Source organism: Corythoichthys intestinalis, chromosome 13 (genome assembly GCF_030265065.1).
Source record: "Corythoichthys intestinalis isolate RoL2023-P3 chromosome 13, ASM3026506v1, whole genome shotgun sequence".
Classification (NCBI taxonomy): domain Eukaryota; kingdom Metazoa; phylum Chordata; class Actinopteri; order Syngnathiformes; family Syngnathidae; genus Corythoichthys; species Corythoichthys intestinalis.
The window spans coordinates 12789077-12807965 of NC_080407.1; the positions used below are offsets into that span (position 1 = coordinate 12789077).

The 18889-nt window shown below is 40.3% G+C and overlaps 1 protein-coding gene across 2 annotated transcripts in view; it reads right to left on the reverse strand.

The window, feature by feature from the left end:
* The window catches only part of plxna4 (plexin A4), a 339249-nt gene that overhangs the window by 68281 nt on the left and 252079 nt on the right, over positions 1–18889 (reverse strand). For both annotated transcript variants that reach the window (XM_057855551.1, XM_057855552.1), the window contains 4 exons: positions 9682–9805; positions 1611–1764; positions 950–1049; positions 767–881 (listed from right to left, as the gene is read on the reverse strand). In XM_057855551.1, the coding sequence (XP_057711534.1) occupies positions 767–881; positions 950–1049; positions 1611–1764; positions 9682–9805 (493 nt within the window). The remainder of the gene's footprint in view (positions 1–766; positions 882–949; positions 1050–1610; positions 1765–9681; positions 9806–18889) is intronic.

Below are 18889 nucleotides of genomic sequence, written 5' to 3' on the forward strand. Positions count from 1 at the left end.
GAAAGCTCAACAAATACACTACATGGCAATATTTAGTCACAATATAGAAAGTCACATTTATCCTTTAAGAATTACAAGTCTTTCTATCCGTGGATCCCTCTTGCAGAAAGAATGTTAATAATGTAAATGCCATTTTGAGGATTTATTGTCATAATAAACAAATACAGTACTTATGTACTGTATGTTGAATGTATGTATTCGTCCGAGTTTTATTCATTTTTTTCTTAATGCATTGCCAAAATGTATATGATTGGGAAAAATTATCGGGAATGATTGGAATTGAATCGGGAGCAAAAAAAAAAAAGCAATCGGATCGGGAAATATCATGGCAGGTACTCAAACTAAAACGATCGGGAGCGAAAAAACAGAATGCATAAATGCAAAAATGCATGAAAAACGTACAGATTTTGAACGTACGGCGTAAAATCTGTGCTCACTTGTACAAATTACGCCGAAACAGTACAACTTGACAGGTATGCATCTCCTAGTGATTAGGTAACAGGAATATGCGGCCAGAACCGCGCTGGATGTGAAAAGGCGAGAAATGGAAGCAGCTGCCAGTATGATTGATAATTCACAGCCGCTAAGCTGTGTCAGGGAATAGGGACGGCCACCCGGATATCGCTTTTATTACCTTCCGTCGACCGAGCCAATTGCTGAAAGGTGTTTCGGTCTCCAGAACGACCTCACACACACAAGCCAAACATCAACCCATTCAAATGTTTTATCGCTACTGGCTGCAATTCTGGACCGGATGCTAACTCACCTCTGGCTTCTTGACTCGACCCTCCTGGAAGGAGCACGTGCGCGGGTCGTGTGTGCAGTCGTGTCTGTATTTGCACCAGTGGCATTGATACGGGCTGCTCACACATGACAAACAGCTAAAAAAAGGAGAAAAAAAAATGTCAATCTGTTCACAAAAATAAAAACAGAACCGCATAAGACTTACGACTTGTGCACGCTGCAGTTGTAGAAAACAAAACTGGTGTTGGCGAAGGCCAAGCCGGTCTCTTTGGACTTGAGGTAGAGTTGCACGATCTGGTGATCGCCTGGAGGAAACGCAACGTGTTACGATGTGGAATTTTATCACTTGTTCGCACGCCAATAGAGGAGCCGCAAGTGTTACGCTTGTTGCGACGGGAGGTTGTGAAATCATCCCTGCAACCTTGCGAGAGACGATAAGGTAGGAACAAGTCTCCCTCGGGACGGCAAGCGGTCTGTCAAGGAGTCTCAGACGAGCTAAAGTGGGAATGCGATGAAACGCTGTACCTCGTCTGTGTCCTTTTGTCTGGCTCTAATGAAGGGCTTCATGTTTAATTCATTATACACACACGCACACACGCCGTCACACGGGTCACCTCGCCACCGTCAACGCGGCCCACTCATTCTCCTAGCCTGGCTAACAAAGAGGGAATCATTCATCAATCAAGGTAAAGCGCCCCTGACAGTGGATCCGTCCTAATTAGGCCCCCTAAAAGTTACCTTGAAGGCTGCTAAAGCTAACTCCCCCTTCCTCCCAAGCCCCCCTCTCTCGGTGTCAACCAAGAACTGGATAATTAGTCCCAGGAAAAGGACTAAAATAGAATTTCCGGAGAGATTTGCTTTCTTACTTTTGTCGACGACGACACGCGGCATCTCCTTCTCGGCCGGGGAGAAGCACTTGATGCGGTTGCCCTCCACCAGCCCGTTCATCTCTGCCAGGTCTTCGAAGGTGCAGTTAACCCCTGCGGACAGCTCTGGAACGTTGTGGGCTTCCAGGACCAACTATAGGAGAAAAATAAAAGATGGGAAAATGTATTTAACATGCTTGAAATCGGTGATCAGGCGGGGAAATGCGACAAGATCATGATGGATACCACTAATGCAGATGAAACAATGAAAAACATTCAGTTCTATCACAGCGGAGTTTGACTTTTGGGGCGGGGGGGGGGGGGGGGACAACATGTTGATGACCCGGAAACGCAGTGTCAGCAATAAAATTAACTTACAAGAATATTTAATAGTAAGTTGACTTTGAGCCTTTTTTGTTTCCCCTCGGGGAATTCTAAATCAGGCTGCTTAGGCAATACTTTTCGCCAAGATTGTCAACCATTGAATATGGTACGCCTGCCGGTGTTGTGCCAATGTAGTTACCCCAGTCAAAAATTGTATCCCCTGGGCGGAGCCATATAGAGGTAGATTTGTGTCTTTATTATTCAACCCAAAAAATGTTGCTTCAATTAAAAACAAATGTGTTTGAATGCAAAAATAAAATTGAAACTCAAAGAAATATTTTTAAAAAATGCATGTGAAAGCTATTTTTCTTAGATTTTTATTTTTTTTTTCAATCTTTTTTTTGGATTAAAGTAATGTTGATTTGTTTTTGGGCCACATTTTGGCTAGGACATTTTTGTTTTTATTATTCAGTCAAAAAACAAACAAAAAAAATATATATAATATATATAATAATATATAATAAATAATATGAAATAAGTAAAAAATATAGATATTAAAAACGAAAATCACTTCAATCAAAAAAAGAAAAATTTCAATCATAGAAAAAGTTTTTGAATGCGAAAAAATATTTTAAGATTGAAAAATATACATTTGAACACTTAATTTTTCATTGAAAAAGTTTTCTTTGATTGAAGCAATCCTTTTTGTGTTTGGGCCATATTATGATTATGACATTTGTGTCTAAATCATTCAATCCCCCAAAAAAGTTGCTTCAATCAAAATATATACATATTTTAGGTCAAAGAATTATAATTTTTAAAAAATATTAAATTTATTTTATTTATATTATTTATAAATTTATTTATTTTAATTTATTGAAACTTTTTTTTTATTTAAAAAAATAAAAAAAATAATAATTATATGCAAAGCAAATGACCATCTAAGGTGCACGAAAAATAATTTTGACCCATTATAAAAATATTTATTTTTGTTCATTTCATTCATTTTTGTTGCAGTTTTATTGCTTTTCAACTTTAATATATATAGGACAGTCAAATACATGCAATTACACTTTTCGGACACCGTGCCCCCCCCCCCTAAAATCCACTTATGAGTGCTATGAAAAAGTATCTGAACCTTTTGGAATTTCTCACATTTCTGCATAAAATCACCATGAAATGTGATCTGATATTTCTTAAAAATCACACAGATGAAAATACAGTGTCTGCTTTAACTAAAACCACCCAAACATTTATAGGTTTTCATATTTTAACGACGATAGTATGCAAACGATGAAAGAAGGGGGAAAATAAGAGGCCGTTTACATGGTGACTCTCTTTGGTGCACGGCCACTCCTTGGGGAGAAGCAACAGGGCCAAACTATCTCCATTTGTAGACAACTTCTCTGACTGTCGATTGATGAACATCCAGACTTTTAGGGATGGTTCTGTATCCTTTCCCAGCTTCATACAAATCAACAATCCTTGATTGCAAGTCTTCAGACAGCTCTTTTGACCGAGCCATGATGCACATTTTTTACCAGGTGTGTGTTTTATAGTGGGCGGGGCAGCTTTAAACCACTCATCAGTGAATGGGCACATAGCTGACTTAAAATGTTTGGTAAAAAATGGTTTCAATTGCTCTTTAAGTCTCCTTAGGCCAGTGCTTCTCAATTATTTTCTGGTATGCCCCTTCCAGGAAGACGTAAACATTCTGCCCCCCCCCCCCCCCAACTCTCTGCTGCCACTGTAAATATACTGTAGTATCATGTGTCTATAAAAATCTTATTATTATAAGTACACCTCTGTATAACATTGTGTCCTTTTTAATATTAAAGATGAAAAAAAGTAAAAAAAAGAAAAAAGTAATCATAAATTCAAATTGATTAGCAACATTAACTTGAGAGGGCAATATGCCAAACTATTAGACTGAAAAAACAGAAAAAATAATAGAACAAAAACAACAGTGTCATTGGACCGAGTGGCAGTTTTTATTATTGCTGCGGGCAGTATCAGCTCCTTTGCTGTGGTGTTTGGTTATTTTGCATTGAGCAAATTGGTATGCCTCCTTATGTGATGCTGACAGTGCTCGCTGGTTTACTGATGTAACACTGATAAAGCGGGATGATTGTTTGCAATATTTGGCACGTTTTCACTGGGAAAAAAGAATTCCTGCTGTCCGCTGCGAACATTTTTAGACAAAGTAAACAGACTGGTCTTTCCTCGTCTCTCACTGTACTAAAAGTCAAAGCCAAAAGCCAAATGCTACATATGCTTCATCATATTTCTTCATCTTAGCATTTCATATCTCCAGTGCTCTTTGCTGTGTTCTCTTGTTTGGTTAAAAAATACTTCGTTTATGCTGAAAATGAGAGCGCCACTGCCACCCACTCAGTGGAAGTGCAATTACACTTTATTCTAGTACGGCAAAAAAGTATGTTCCCCAAGGTCACATGTGCCACCCCCAGCATCACTCCACGGCCTCGCTGGGGAGGGGGGGGTCACTATTTGAGAAGTACTGCCTTAGGCAGAGGGTTCACTGACTTATTTTTCCCCCTTCTATCATTCTTTGCATGCTATCCTCATTAAAATATGAAAACCTATCAATGTTTGGGTGGTTTTAGTTAAAGCAGACACTGTATTTTCATCTGTGTGATTTTGACAAAGATCAGATCACATCTGATGGTGATTTTATGCAGAAATGTGAGAAATTCCAAAAGGTTCAGATACTTTTTCATACCACTGTTGGAACGAGTTCAAAGTCCCAACATTGCAAATATTCCTCAAGATTAAAAGTATGCAGTTTCACTCTCCCCTTCTAAAAATGCAGCATCAGCTCAGCACCTGGTGGACTTTGTTCGGTCGAAGACAGTCGGAGGGAAAAACGCCGTCCTTGAATACAGAGCGGGGGAAGCAGGTGTACGGGGGTCAAAACCGGAATATACATATTGATGGGACAAGCACGTCTGCGGCGGTCCTCGGTCAAGGCTCTGATTTGCAGCGAAGCCCGTTCACACTTGGCCAGAGCTGCCTCAGCAACCAAGGAAGGGCCGAGCTCAGCTGTTTTTAGATTGTGCTTTAATGAAGTCAGACTGCAGGGGTCTAGGCCTTCTAGGTTTTCCAATAAGTTCCATTGCCTATTTTCAAACAACAATAATAACAATTCCATTGCATTATCTTCCTAATATGAAGTTAAAGAAAGGTGAAGGAGAATGTCCCACATGTGGCCTACCGTCATCCACTCGGGATATGTGCGCCCTCGCCTTTGGGTAAAACTCCACACTCCGAAAAGGTTAAACACTCATGCGGAGTCTCCGAATGAGCCCGATCACACATACGCACACACCAAGACATACACACACGCGCAGTCTATGAATACCATTAAAGTGGCGCAGAGGTGGAAAAGCAACAATGGTGTGCGTGACCCTTGGAGCAACACAGATGGGAAATGATCATTCAGGCCTGACCTCAGTAAATCAAATAGTATGGTACAGGGTGCTCACTGGCTTCTCATGCACAAACCATATTTAAGGCTCAAAGGGGAAATGGAAAAATGAGCATCAATGCTGTGTTTGAGTTATGAAGAGGTTGCAATAAAAAAGGCCAAACGGACTGGTAGGAGGGCGAGTAAACATGGATGCGTGTGGGGGAACACGTTAGTGGCGCTTTGAGGAAAGGTCAAAGATAAGCAGGCAACTTAGCACAATGTCACTTACAGCTACAAATCAAGTCAGAAACCTTGGCGTAATTATTGACTCAGACCTAAAATTTGATAGCCATCTAAAGTTCGTCACTAAATCCGCTTATTACCACCTAAAAAATATAACCAGAATTAAGGGGCTTCTGACTCAACAAGACATAGAAAAACTTATGCATGCATTCATTTTCAGGAGATTGGACAATTGCAACGGTATATTTACAGGTCTTGATAAAAAATCAGTCAGGAAGCTGCAGCTAGTACAGATTGCTGCAGCCAGAGTCCTCACAAATACAAGGAAGCTGGACCACATTACACCGGTTTTGAAATCGCTACACTGGCTTCCAGTGACTCAAAGGATAGACTATAAAATACTACTGCTCGTCAACAAAACACTTAATGGCCTTGGACCAAAATACATGCTTGACTTGTTAGATTCCTACGAGACATCTAGACCCCTAAGGTCGTCTGGAACCGGTCTTCTGCATGTTCCAAGAACAAGAACCAAGCAGGGTGAGGCAGCATTTAGTTATTATGCTCCTCACCTTTGGAACAAGTTACCTGAATGTCTGAAGTATGCTCAAACTGTTAGCTCTTTTAAATCAGGGCTAAAAACGCTTTTGTTTAGCACTGCATATCCATAACTGTCTATATATTTCAATCTACTTGCTTTCTATTCCTCTTGTGCTTATACCCATTGCTGATTTCAATTATTATTATTAGTAGTAGTAGTAGTTTTTGTTTTATTTTTATTTTTGTTTTATTTTTATTTATTTATTTTATTCTATTTGTGATTAAATGAGATCTTTTGTCTTGGTTTCTACGTTGTATTGATTTAAATGTGATTTTTATGATCTTCATGTGATGTAAAGCACTTTGAATTGCCTTGTGTTGAATTGTGCTATATAAATAAATTTGCCTTGCCTTGCCTTGAGATACGAGTATACAGACTTTTTTTTGCGAGAATAGCAATGTATTCATTACTGAGGAGCTGACTCTTCAGTTGCAGAACATCAGTATATTTGTACACGTGGTATGCTGCCCCCAGGTGGCTAATGCTCATACACAAGAAGGAGCAGCACAAGATCCAGTGAATTAAAGCAGAACATGTAGCAAATGTTCAGACCGCAGGTCTTCATGCACAATTCAAATTTTTCGTCATCTTTTTTTTTTGTTTGTTTTTTTTTTTGACGTGCCTATTAAGACTGCCTTTTTCCATTGAGCCTGTGAAAATATTACGTATGCGCACTAATTCGCAGTCCAACACGCGCTGACTAAACTGACTAAATGCGCAGAGGCATCAAAACAAATGACAACATATGCTGGCTCTACGTCATTCTGGGGTGATCATATTTTGATTTCCAAAAAGAGGACACAAATAACAGACATAAAAAATCCCTGTTTTGTCTTATATTCAACGTTCACATGATTAATAGAACACATGCACGCACTCTTGACGCACACACATACGGTCAGTTTGCCCTGACTCCCGGCCATTTAAGCAATATTGAAATATTGCTCATTTGGCGCCTACTCTGTTTTTTTTCCATTTTAATTTTTTTTTTCATGACTTTGGTCAAGGCCGCCTCCTGTCTAGAAGCAGAGTTCAAGCTAGACGATAACGGTAAAGCACAGCTCTATCGCTAACATCCTCGCTGCCTCTTTTGCTAATTGCTGTCGTAATTGCTGCATATAGTGGTAAGAAAAAGTATCTGAACCTTTTGGAATTTCTCACATTCCTGCATAAATTCACCATCAAATGTGATCTGATCTTTGTCAAAATCACACAGATGAAAATGCAGTGTCTGCTTGAACTAAAACCACCCAAACATTCATAGGTTATATTAATATTTTAAAGAGGATAGCTTGTAAACGATGACAGAAGGCATGACATTAAATTCTCATAGACACTCGAAGGCAAAGAACGCATTTTGGGAAAATGAACAATCAGAGGGGATGGTTACTATAAAAAAAAATAAAAAAAACTTAATCACTATGAAATCTGAATGTCAAAAATTGATATTCGATATTTTCTGCGTCCTATATGGTATACTGGGGACGGGTTTCAATAAGCTTCGGCTTCTCCCGTCAGCCCTTTTCTTTTCGGGTTGAATTAATTGTAAACACATATACAGTAAATGCTGTATGTGCCCATGCCCAATCACTAATGGGTGGTTTAAAGATGCCCAACCCACTATGAAACACACACCTGGCAAGAAGCGTCATGATGAGAAGCATTGTCTGATGTGCATTATGGCTCGGTCAAAAGATCAGTCTGAAGACCTGCGATCAAGGATTGTTGATTTTGATAAAGCTGGGAAACGATACAAAACCATCTCTAAAAGTCTGGATGTTCATCAGCCCAAGGAGCGGCCGTCCACCAAAGATGAGGCCAAGAGTTCAACGCAGAATACTCAGAGAGGTTAAAAAAAAGAACCCTAGAGTATCTGCTAAAGACTTACAGAAATCACTGGCACAGTCCAGTATCTTTGTGCACACATACACTTAATATAAAACTATGGCCAAGAATGCTGTTCATGGGAGGACTTCACAGAGGAAGCCTCTGCTGTCTAAAAAAAAAAAAACATTGTTGCTTGTTTAATGTTCGCAAAAAGGCGCTTGGACACTCCACAGAGGTTTTGGCAAAATATTTTGTGGACTGATGAAACCAAAGTTGAATTGTTTGGGAGTAAGAAACAATGTCATGTGTGGAGGATAAATGGACCTGCTCACCAACATCAACACCTTATGCCCACCATGAAGCATGGTGGATGAAGCATCATGATTTGGGGGCTGTTTTGCTTCCTCAGGGCCTGGACAACTTGCAATCATAATGTAAGAATTAATTCAAAAGTTTATCAGGATGTTTTGCAGGAAAACCTGAGGCGGTCTGTCATATAGTTGAAGCTAAGAAGAGGATGGATGATGCAACAACACAATGATCCAAAACACAGAAGGAAATCAACTTCAGAATGGTTTCAGAAGAACAAAATACATATTCTGGAGTGGGCATGTCAAAGTCCAGACTTGAACCCCATTGAGATGCTGTGGCATGACCTAAAGATAGTGATTCATACCAGACATCCAAGGAATCTGACTGAACTACAGCTGTTTTGAAGAGAAGATTAGTCGTGATCAATGTGTCAGACTGATCAGCAGCTACAGGAAGTGTCTGGTTGAAGTTAATGCTGCCAAAGGGGGGCCATAAAATATTAAATGTGATGGTTCACTTACTAATTTTTCGGTCAATTCTCCTTTTCCTGTCATTGTTTGCGTACTATCCTCATTAAAATATAAAAACCTAGAAATGTTTGGGTGGTTTTAGGTAAAGCAGACACTGTTTTTTCATCTGTACGATTTTGACAAAGATCAGATCACATTTGATGGTGATTTTATTCAGAAATGTGAGAAATTCCAATGGTTCAGATACTTTTTCATACCACTGTAAATTCCAATTTGGGATGCTTGAGAGTTCAGACCAACGCCACATGATGGAAAAATGTGGCCCAGATCAGATTTTATCCACATACGAAAGTGACCTAGATCAGATTTGAAATGGTCCGCTTCTTTGAGACTTGTCCCATTCGGACCTTCAAGTTAATGCCTCACTCAGGTCGAAAAAAAACACACACACACACAAAAAAAACCTTATTTGTGCATTAGGACCTGTGGTCAGAACCTAGCCAAAATGCTTTCCTTCTTTAAATACAGAACAATTTAAACTTGTAGCTGACCGTACCGCTGCATTAGAATTCTTACGCAGAGTCGTCAATAAACTGTCCAGGGGAAATGTATTGCATTAAGCTGCCAAACATCCTGGACACAATGCCAAGCAAATACTATGGTGTGTTAATGAGTGTTTCATTGGACAGGACAGCACATTTACACAGCCGGGATTTGAGTTGTGTTGCTGTTGGCAGGATGCGCCATCCATGTAAAGAGCGGCCACTAATCAGAAACGAGCGCATCATAATCACATTGTCCGGGCGTCAATCTGTCTCTCCTGAGTGCTTCTTCCCTAACGAAGAAGCGATAACGACGTCGACTCACCGTTACGCTGAACTGGGACACCGAGATGTTGTTGGGGTGCACGGTGAGCCTCACGCACTGCTTGATGTCGGACGCAAAGCGGCGCGGCTCCATCGAGCGCTCGCATTTCTCCTTTCTGGTGCACCTGTAAAAAAGAAGACAAAAAGTGTTATTCATGCACCTGTTGAGAACATTCCTCGTATTTCCTCCACAGGGGGATACTCATTACAGCGAACGGACCCCCGCTAGACATAAGTGTGTTTTAAAACAATGGCGGCTCTATACGTGGAAGTAGAGCAGGCCCTTTGGGGAGGAGGCAGGTCTTAATGACTGGCATTCACAGGCAACGGCAAGTGCAGGTAGAGGTGGTGGCTTCTGTTCCTCCTGATGCCAGAGCAGGTGGTCTAATCCCATAGTTGGCTTCACATCAGCAGCCATTTAATAAGTCAACACTTCTGGCGAACAAACTACTAAAACACCCACTTTCACCAAAGAAACCATTAAACCAAAATAGGGGTTTAAATTCAGTCCAACAACCAATTTAAGTGGAACAAATGGCGACATTCTTCTCAGCTACAATAATTTGTCTCATTTGTAGATCAACTATGCAAAGCTAGAGATCGGAATAATTGTTATTTTGCTGTCCAACATCTCTCTATTTGCTTTGTCGGTCAGTTTGACAGGCTGACTGCGATCTGAAAGGATTAGAGTGGCTCTGAATAGAGACTAATAAGGACTCCCTCCCAATTGAGGGTCTTTGATAAGCTGACGCAATTAAGAGAGAAAGATGATGACGAGGATGTGTGGGTGCTATATTTCATCACGAAGCCCATCTTTGATGAGTTAATCGACTCTCGTGTTGCAGATGAGGTCAACATGGTCCAGAGAGGTTTCATATTAGGGCTTGATTGTCAAAATGCATAAAATAATCCAAATGTTGGCATTCGGAGAGTATAGAGTTGGGCAAATACAGTAAGTATTTAGTCAACCACCAATAGCGCAAGTTCTCCTACTTGAAAAGATTAGCGAGGCCTTTAATTGTCAACATGGGTAAAACTCAACCATGAGAGAATGTGAAAAATAAAACAGAATATCACATTGTTTGATTTTCAAAGAATGTATTTCCAAATTAGAGTGGAAAATAAGTATTTAGTCACCTACAAACAAGCAAGATTTCTGGCTGTCAAAGGGGCCTAAGGGCCCAAATACACCAGATGCATGATCGTTGCTGTTCCGGTCCGGTTCAGTGTTGACTGCTTGCCACGCAGTTCGTCAAAAACAGGCAAATCATACCGGCTGCGGTCCGCCAACTCCGTCCCCTCGTGAGCTCTCGCGGGATCGCGCGCGATAATGTGCCATTTAAAACAACTACAAACACACGGAGTCTGTACTCATCAGAGAAGCAGAGAGAGAGAGAGCACATTTTTTTCCTTGCATATTGATATTGTAACGTTTGCTAAGTGGAAGTTTGGCCGCGAAAACAACACACGAGCTTCAACGCCTTTTTCCTCTTTTTCTTTATTAACTTCCCGCCACCTCACTAATGCAAAAACAACAACTATATACACCAGGGGTCCCCAAACTTTTTCCTGTGAGGGCCACATAACCCTTCTCTTCTCTGATGAGGGGCCGGGGTCAGTTTGTAACAGAAAAAGTGTGACGATTGCAGGAGTGCCTAAATGTAAAAATGTATTGTTTTTCAGAAAGCCACAATCAAATAACCCTTTCTGGATTCTTCACGGAACCAAAGTAAATAAAATAAAAATGATATAATATAATATAGTATAATATAATATAATTAGGGCTGTCAAACGATTAAAATTTTTAAGCGAGTTAATCACAGCTTAAAAATTAATCGTAATTAATCGCAATTCAAACATCTCTAAAATATGCCTTATTTTTCTGTAAATTATTGTTGGAATGGAAAGATAAGACACAAGACGGATATATACATTCAACATACTGTACATAAGTACTGTATTTGTTTATTATAACAATAAATCAACAAGATGGCATTAACATTAATATTCTGTCAAAGCAATCCCTGGATAGAACGACTTGTAGTTCTTAAAAGATAGATTTTAGTACAAATTATAGAAATTTTATGTTAAAACCCCTCTTAATGTTTTCGTTGTAATAAAATTGGTAAAATTTTCAATCAAAAAAATTAACTAGTAGCTCACCATTGTTGATGTCAAGAATTACACAATGCTCATGGTGCATAAAATCAGTCGCACCCAAGCCCCAGCAGAGGGAGACAAAAAACACAAGTAACAAGTGGACATGACACTGCTGTCATTTTAATCTGTTTGAGCGGGGCATATGCGTTAATTGCGTCAAATATTTTAACGTGATTAATGAAAAAAATTAATTACCGCCCGTTAACGCGATAACTTTGACAGCCCTTAATATAATATAATATAATATAATATAATACAATATAATATAATCAGGGGTGCACATAATTTTTTTGCCCAGGTTCTCAGAGGAGGACCTGGAGATGTGACTTGGTCCTCATTGAGCTTGAGAGCCGACCCACCTGATGCGATAAATTTATGACAAGCCTTACTTAGAGCCAATTAACTTTGATTAATTATATTAACAGTTAATGCTTGATTAACATCAACTGGCACAACAAAATTGCCATTACTTTGAAGTGAAATGTAAAGAAATAAACATAAAAGCACCAATTCAAAATAAAGGGCATTATGCGGCTCCCACATTAACTCCAAGCCTTTTTAAAAGTGGGATGTCCTCCTCATAAGATCTCATTGAACATGTATGTTTAGCTTTGTAAAATGCGAGCAAAAACACGTTTGTCAGTGCATGTCGCTGTTCATTACCTTTATTCCGCCCTATTCCGCCACATGTCCATAGGGCGAGTGGGGTCCTGTTTGACATCGATAGTTTGCTTAATTGCCACATGCTCTCTGTTTTTTTCGTGCTTTTCAAAGTTTGGATGGCTGAAATTCTTTGACCCTACATAAAATGCGTTGCTCTAATCGGCGACATTGGTATTCTCACGGCACATTTTGTACCGCATTTCCGTGCGAGCATCATTCACTTCTAGCCATGGTACCTCCTGTAGCCACTTTTCAGCAAAAGTCCTTTTTTTCGGTAGCTCCGGTGATGTCTCTGTCGTCTGTCTGTCTTTTGACGGGGGTGGGGGAACACGGAAGTAATTACTCAGTGTGGCCTGCCTCATCGACATTTTGAGAAGTTATTTTCTCGTGTCCGCCGCAAATAGTGGTCAGCCATCGGTACGCAAAAGCGTATGGAAGCCGTTGAGGGCCAGCGCGTTTGTCTACGTCCAGTACGCATGTGCGGACCACTTATGTGCACCCCTGAATATAATATAATATAATATAATATCATGTAATGTAATATAATATAATAATACTGTATTAATTAAATAGATAATAACCAAATAACCATTGCTCAGTTCTTCACAGAAAAAAGCCAGGACATAAATAACTCTATTGGAAAAAAAAAAAAAAAAAAAATTTTTTTTTTTGTTTTTTTTTTTTTACAAATTTTTTTTTTTTTGGTTTTGTTCAGGGGGCCGGACCAAATGTGGCTGCGGGCCGTATCCGGCCCGCGGGCCGTAGTTTGGGGACCCCTGATATACACTGACGCTATCTAGTCCACCAATCGGAGCATCGCGCTGGTGCACCAGCACACCAATGACAGCCCCGCGTTGGTGCATAAATTAACCCACCGATGACAGCCCCAGCGACGCTGTAATATTTTAGTTGTGTCTGTCTCTTAATTCCAGATTGACTGCATCATGTTAAGATCAGGGCTCCGTGTGTGGGGGGGAAGGGGGGCTATTATGCCCTTGGTTGTGTCGGTGGGTTTATATCTTTGTGCACATTTAAAATTTATGGCACATAACATCTCATAGAGCTGTTATAAACAACTGTTAAATAATCTGTAATATTTATAAAATGGATAGCGGATTCTATACTACACGAACTAAATAACAGCGTACTTGGAATTGGTGTCTCAACACTGCAGATTCCTGTGCCCAGCGCAAACTGTTGTTTTTTCTATGAAGAGTCAAGTGAAATGTAGGAAAGAAAGAGAAACGTCTTGAATAAACCACCAGGTCGAAACTTGTGGGTGTCTCTTTTTTCTTTCGTACTTTCCCCCCCTCGACTCTGTATACAAACTGACATTGTGTGTGCGCCGGGCACGAGAATTTCTGCAGTGGAACCACTTCCAGATACGCTGCTTTTTTTTTTTCGCTCAAAGTTGTTAGCACGTCGTGTGTTTGATATGATTGCCAGAAAAACACACATAATAGGACACCTTGCAGCTTCGCTTTTAATGCTGTCCTTATAATAACGATCTGCTGCATCGTATATTACTTTGTGACTTTCCAGTTTCCACCTCCATGATGAAGCGCTCATCATCCATCTTCGCTCGTGTTTAAACCGTGATTAGGCACCTGGGCTTTTGACGTCAGGCCCAGCTCCACCCATTTTGTCGGATGCGTGTCCGGCAAAAATAGAAAATAGCCTATACCATCCGGCGGGCATGCAGCACGCCGGAGGTGGTTCGCAGGCAATCCGGAGCACTGACGCGGCAGGTATACGTTGAACAATAGGATATAATGGGAACGGATTGGCTCTGGCGCTGTTTTTTACCGGAGTCGGACCGGAACCGCAACGATCATGCATCTGGTGTACTTGGGCCCTAACTTCTTCTAACAAGGTTTAAAGAGGCTCCACTCGTTACCTCTATTAATGGCACCTGTTTTAACTCATTATTGGTATAAAAGACACCTGTCCATAACCTCAGTCAGTCACACTCCAAACTCCACTATGGCCAAGACCAAAGAGCTGTCGAAGGACACCAGAGACAAAATAGGCTAAAATAAAATGTCATGTGTGGAGGAAAAATGGAACAGCTCACCAACATCAACACCTCATCCCCACAGCAAAGCATAGTGGAGGGAGCATCATGGTTTGGGGGTGTTTTGCTGCCTCAGGGCCTGGACAACTTGCAATCATTATTGGAAGAATGAATTCAAAAGTTTATCAGTATGTTTTGCAGGAAAACCTGAGGCCGTATGTCAGACAGTTGAAGCTAAAAAATCGATGGATGCAACAACAAGACAATGATCCAAAACACAGAAGTAAATTAACTTCAGAATGGTTTCTGAAGAACAAAATACTCGTTATGGAGTGGCCAAGTCAAAGACCAGACTTGAACCTCATTGAGATGCTCTGGCATGACCTAAAGACAGCGATTCATGCCAGACATCCCAGAAATCTGACTGAACTACAGCAGTTTTTTTTTTTTAGAGAAGAATGGGCCAAGATTAGTCCTGATTGCTATGCCAGACTGACAACTTATGAATGTTTGGGTGGTTTCAGTTGAAGCAGACACTGTTTTTTCATCTGTGCGATTTTGACAAAGATCAGATCACAGTAATTTTATGCAGAAATGTGAGAAATTCCAAAAGGTTTAGATTCTTTTCCAGACCGCTTTAGTTATACATCCTGCGCTAAATGACACAGGCTTTTCTTTCGTGTATCACACTCTAAATGTCACGTTTCTGTACATAGAAACACACACACGTGCACGGAGCTCTGCTATCATTATGAGTGCTGGTCCACATAGCACAAACACGCATGGAAGGACTCATGGGAGAGTCATTACTTGGCCCACTGGCCATGACCCCACTGTGGAGTCCAAGGCATTTCTGGATTCCTTGCAGCAATGACACTTATAATGTAACTTAGTCATTATTTGTCTTTAAGGGACAATAAGTGGAACAAAACGACCAGCAGCCTGCTGTGATGTAGTTGCCGTACGCCCGCTCGTAATGACGCTATGATGAGGTTTGTAAGCCAAAACACACACAAACGCACATACACATGATGAGTCCAGTGAGGGAACTATCTAATGGAGACTTTGGTGTGTGTAGTGTGCTTATTAGGCCATTTGTCTGGCTTATGTGACGCCACCACTGCCCCTGAAGATGCCATTAAGGCGGTGCCCTCTTGATATTACACCGCTCTATCTGCCAGGAATGGGAGTTAAAAAATATTGTAAAAGTCTATTTTAATTTAGAAAATATGAGTTCATAACTTTACAAAAAAAAACTAGATTCATATTTAGAAAATTGTCAAGATAGAACTAATACAAAGTTATAAAAATGCACATAGACAGGGGTTATTTTGTGCCTGATCCTGTCGGAACAAGATCCGGCACCTCTTGGTTTTGGCGTGCCTGTGTTCCAGGACTTATTTGGGCAGATCCGGCACCACTCGTGAATAGAAAATAATAATAATATAAAAACTAGGGCTGTCAAACGATTAACATTTTTAATCGAAATAATTACAGCTTAAAAATTAATTAATCGTAATTAATCGCAATTCAAACCATCTATAAAACATGCCATATTTTTCTTTAAATTATTGTTGGAATGAAAAGATAAGACACAAGACGGACATATACATACAACATACGGTACATATGTACTGTATTTGTTTATTATAACAATAAATCAACAAGATGGCATTCATATTATTAACATTCTCTTAAAGCGATCCATGGATAGAAAAACTTGTTCTTAAAAGATAAATGTTAGTGCAAGTTATAATAAATTTATATTAAAACCCCTCTTAATGTTTTCATTTTATTAAAATTTGTAAAATTATCAATAAAAAAATAAACTAGTAGCTCGCCATTGTTGATGTCAATAATTACACCATGCTCACTCCCCAAACCCATAAAATCATTTGGACCCAAGCGCCAGCAGAGGCCGCCAAACAACAAAAAACAAGTAACAAGCGGACATTACACTGCTGTCATTTTAATCTGTTTGAGCGGGGTATGTGCTTTAATTGCGTCAAATATTTTAACATGATTAATTTAAAAAAATTAATTACCGCCCGTTAACGCGATAATTTTGACAGCCCTAATAAAAACATTAAAAAAAAAAAAAATACTGTTATAGCCCCTAATGGGGTAAAGAAGGGGAGGAGTCGATGATGGCTTTCTCCACTTTGTTTTGGCAACAATATGAAAACAATAAACAAAATAACAACTTTTGCTTCTCGCCCATCTCCCCCTCACTTCCTACTACCTCACAGCTCTCCGATCCCAGCGTCTTTTAAAGGGACCGTGCATAGTTACGGACATTACACTATAAAATGAAATCATAATATGCATAAATTCATTTACAGAACAAAACCCAAGAATTGCATGTTGTTTATCAAAAATTAACGTCATTTGAAAGAGTCGGAGATTTGTTGATGCACTGAAAAGCTGGACCATTAAATCAGGCACCTGACATAAAAAAATAATTTTGGAAAAAAATTTGTAAATTGGTAGCATCTGGGGAGCAAGCACCCAGAATCAAACGGTATTTCAACATGCCAAAAAGACAGTTGCATTTAATGCCTTTTTTTTTTTTTTTTCCAAAAAGAAGGAAGATGGTTCAAAACGAGTTAGAAAAGCAACAACCGGCGATGAGGGCAGCTGCAGCAATCATGCTAATGGGCAGGACCAGGTTCAGTAGGAGGCTAGTGCCGCAGCAGCTAGCCAGGGTCGACAGCCAGCTAAGCTGGGGCAGGAGGCTGCTACCGTGGCAGCAGCTGGTCAGGTTCAGTGCCACCTGGAGTGGGGGCCAACTACAGCGCCAGCAGTCAGCTAGGTGGACCACCAACAGCTGGAGCAACAGGCCAGTACCCAATACAATTTGTAAGGCGGTGGGAACTTTGGGGCCAGAGAAGACTGGGGTATGAAACTTTCAAAAGAATGGGTTTGTGTTATTTATTGTAATCCCTGATTTAAAAAAAAAAAAATTTTTTTAATGTTTTACAAGATAGACCGTACGTAAGTCCCACCTGTGGTTAAGTGGGCAATTGCTCGTGCTGTGCAAATTATAGCCTAATAATTGTAAATTGTTGTCATAACATTTATACCATGGATATTATCTGAAATTGAGGCTTGTAAGTCCCACAGCATGGCAAGTGGGCATTTTGCGTGTTGTTTTCAGCACCATTTTCTGCGTATGTTCTGGGACCTGTGCCCGTCTCGTCAGCCCTGCGCTGTCATATGTACCTTATGATTTACAAATTAAGCACAGCGCATAGATGAATGGTCACCTACACACACAAGCTTATGTGAATAATGCAAGATATTTCCATCGTAATGGGATGTGAATGATGCACTTTAATATGTTTTGAGCGCGAAGTACAACAGTAGCATACGTATCGATCTGGCTGAGACGCATTGATCACGCTCTAGAAAAACAATATGGCCATTATGCACAGTGTATGCAAACACAGTGTGACCTCTGTTATTGATCTTTGTCGTATGGATTTGTATACAAACCCCACGAACTTAATTCGAGATCTACATGAGCATTTCAATGGACAAATATTAATATCGTCAATACCATGCTCTCAATGTTCCTCTGAGTGATCCATTTTATTTACTCTGACAGTTCGACGACTCTTCCGCTCCAAACGGTTGAAATGTGGGTATTTCGTGCACTTCCGAGCAGACACTGTGCAATGGGCCTGACTTCAAACTGTGTGACATTGACAGCAGAGAGTCACTTGGAGATGCACAATGCTTCGTTCCATCCTGATGCCTCTGTCACTTTGTGCCCTTTTTCTGTTCCCTCAGTGAGAGATGGAAGGTGAGGTGGGGCTGGGTCGGGGGTGAACCATAAGTGATGCCAGGTGCCCACAACATCCCTCATCGACAGTCATCCTTGGTTGGTGTCCTCTGCTCTAATATTATGCATCGAATGCAAGATTTTGCTCCGAGGTTCCTTAACATTATATGCCAATGGTTGTTAGGACTTGTAAGTTTGTTGAGTCGAAAAAACAACCCTTAAGGTGCTCTTTTTTCCGACAAAACACAAGTGCACGGTGTTTTGATTCCATCTTGACCAAACACAATTAGTCTGTTGTGATTTTAATTATCATAACTCTGTAATGAGCGCTGGTAGCAGAAGTACGGAGACAAGCTGTGGCGGCGTGGAATTAAAACAAGACGGCATGAAGAACAAACAAAACAGTTCTGCCAATTAGTTTTTCTTTCCGGCGGAAAAGGTTACTCGTCTGACAACAGACGAGACGTCACGGGAATACGTTTTCATTTTGGGAGACAGGATATTCGGCGGCATGACTTGCAAGTTTCATTCCGCCATTTTATGTGTTTTTGGCGTCGGTTCAGCGGGTCTATGCATTTGATATGCAGC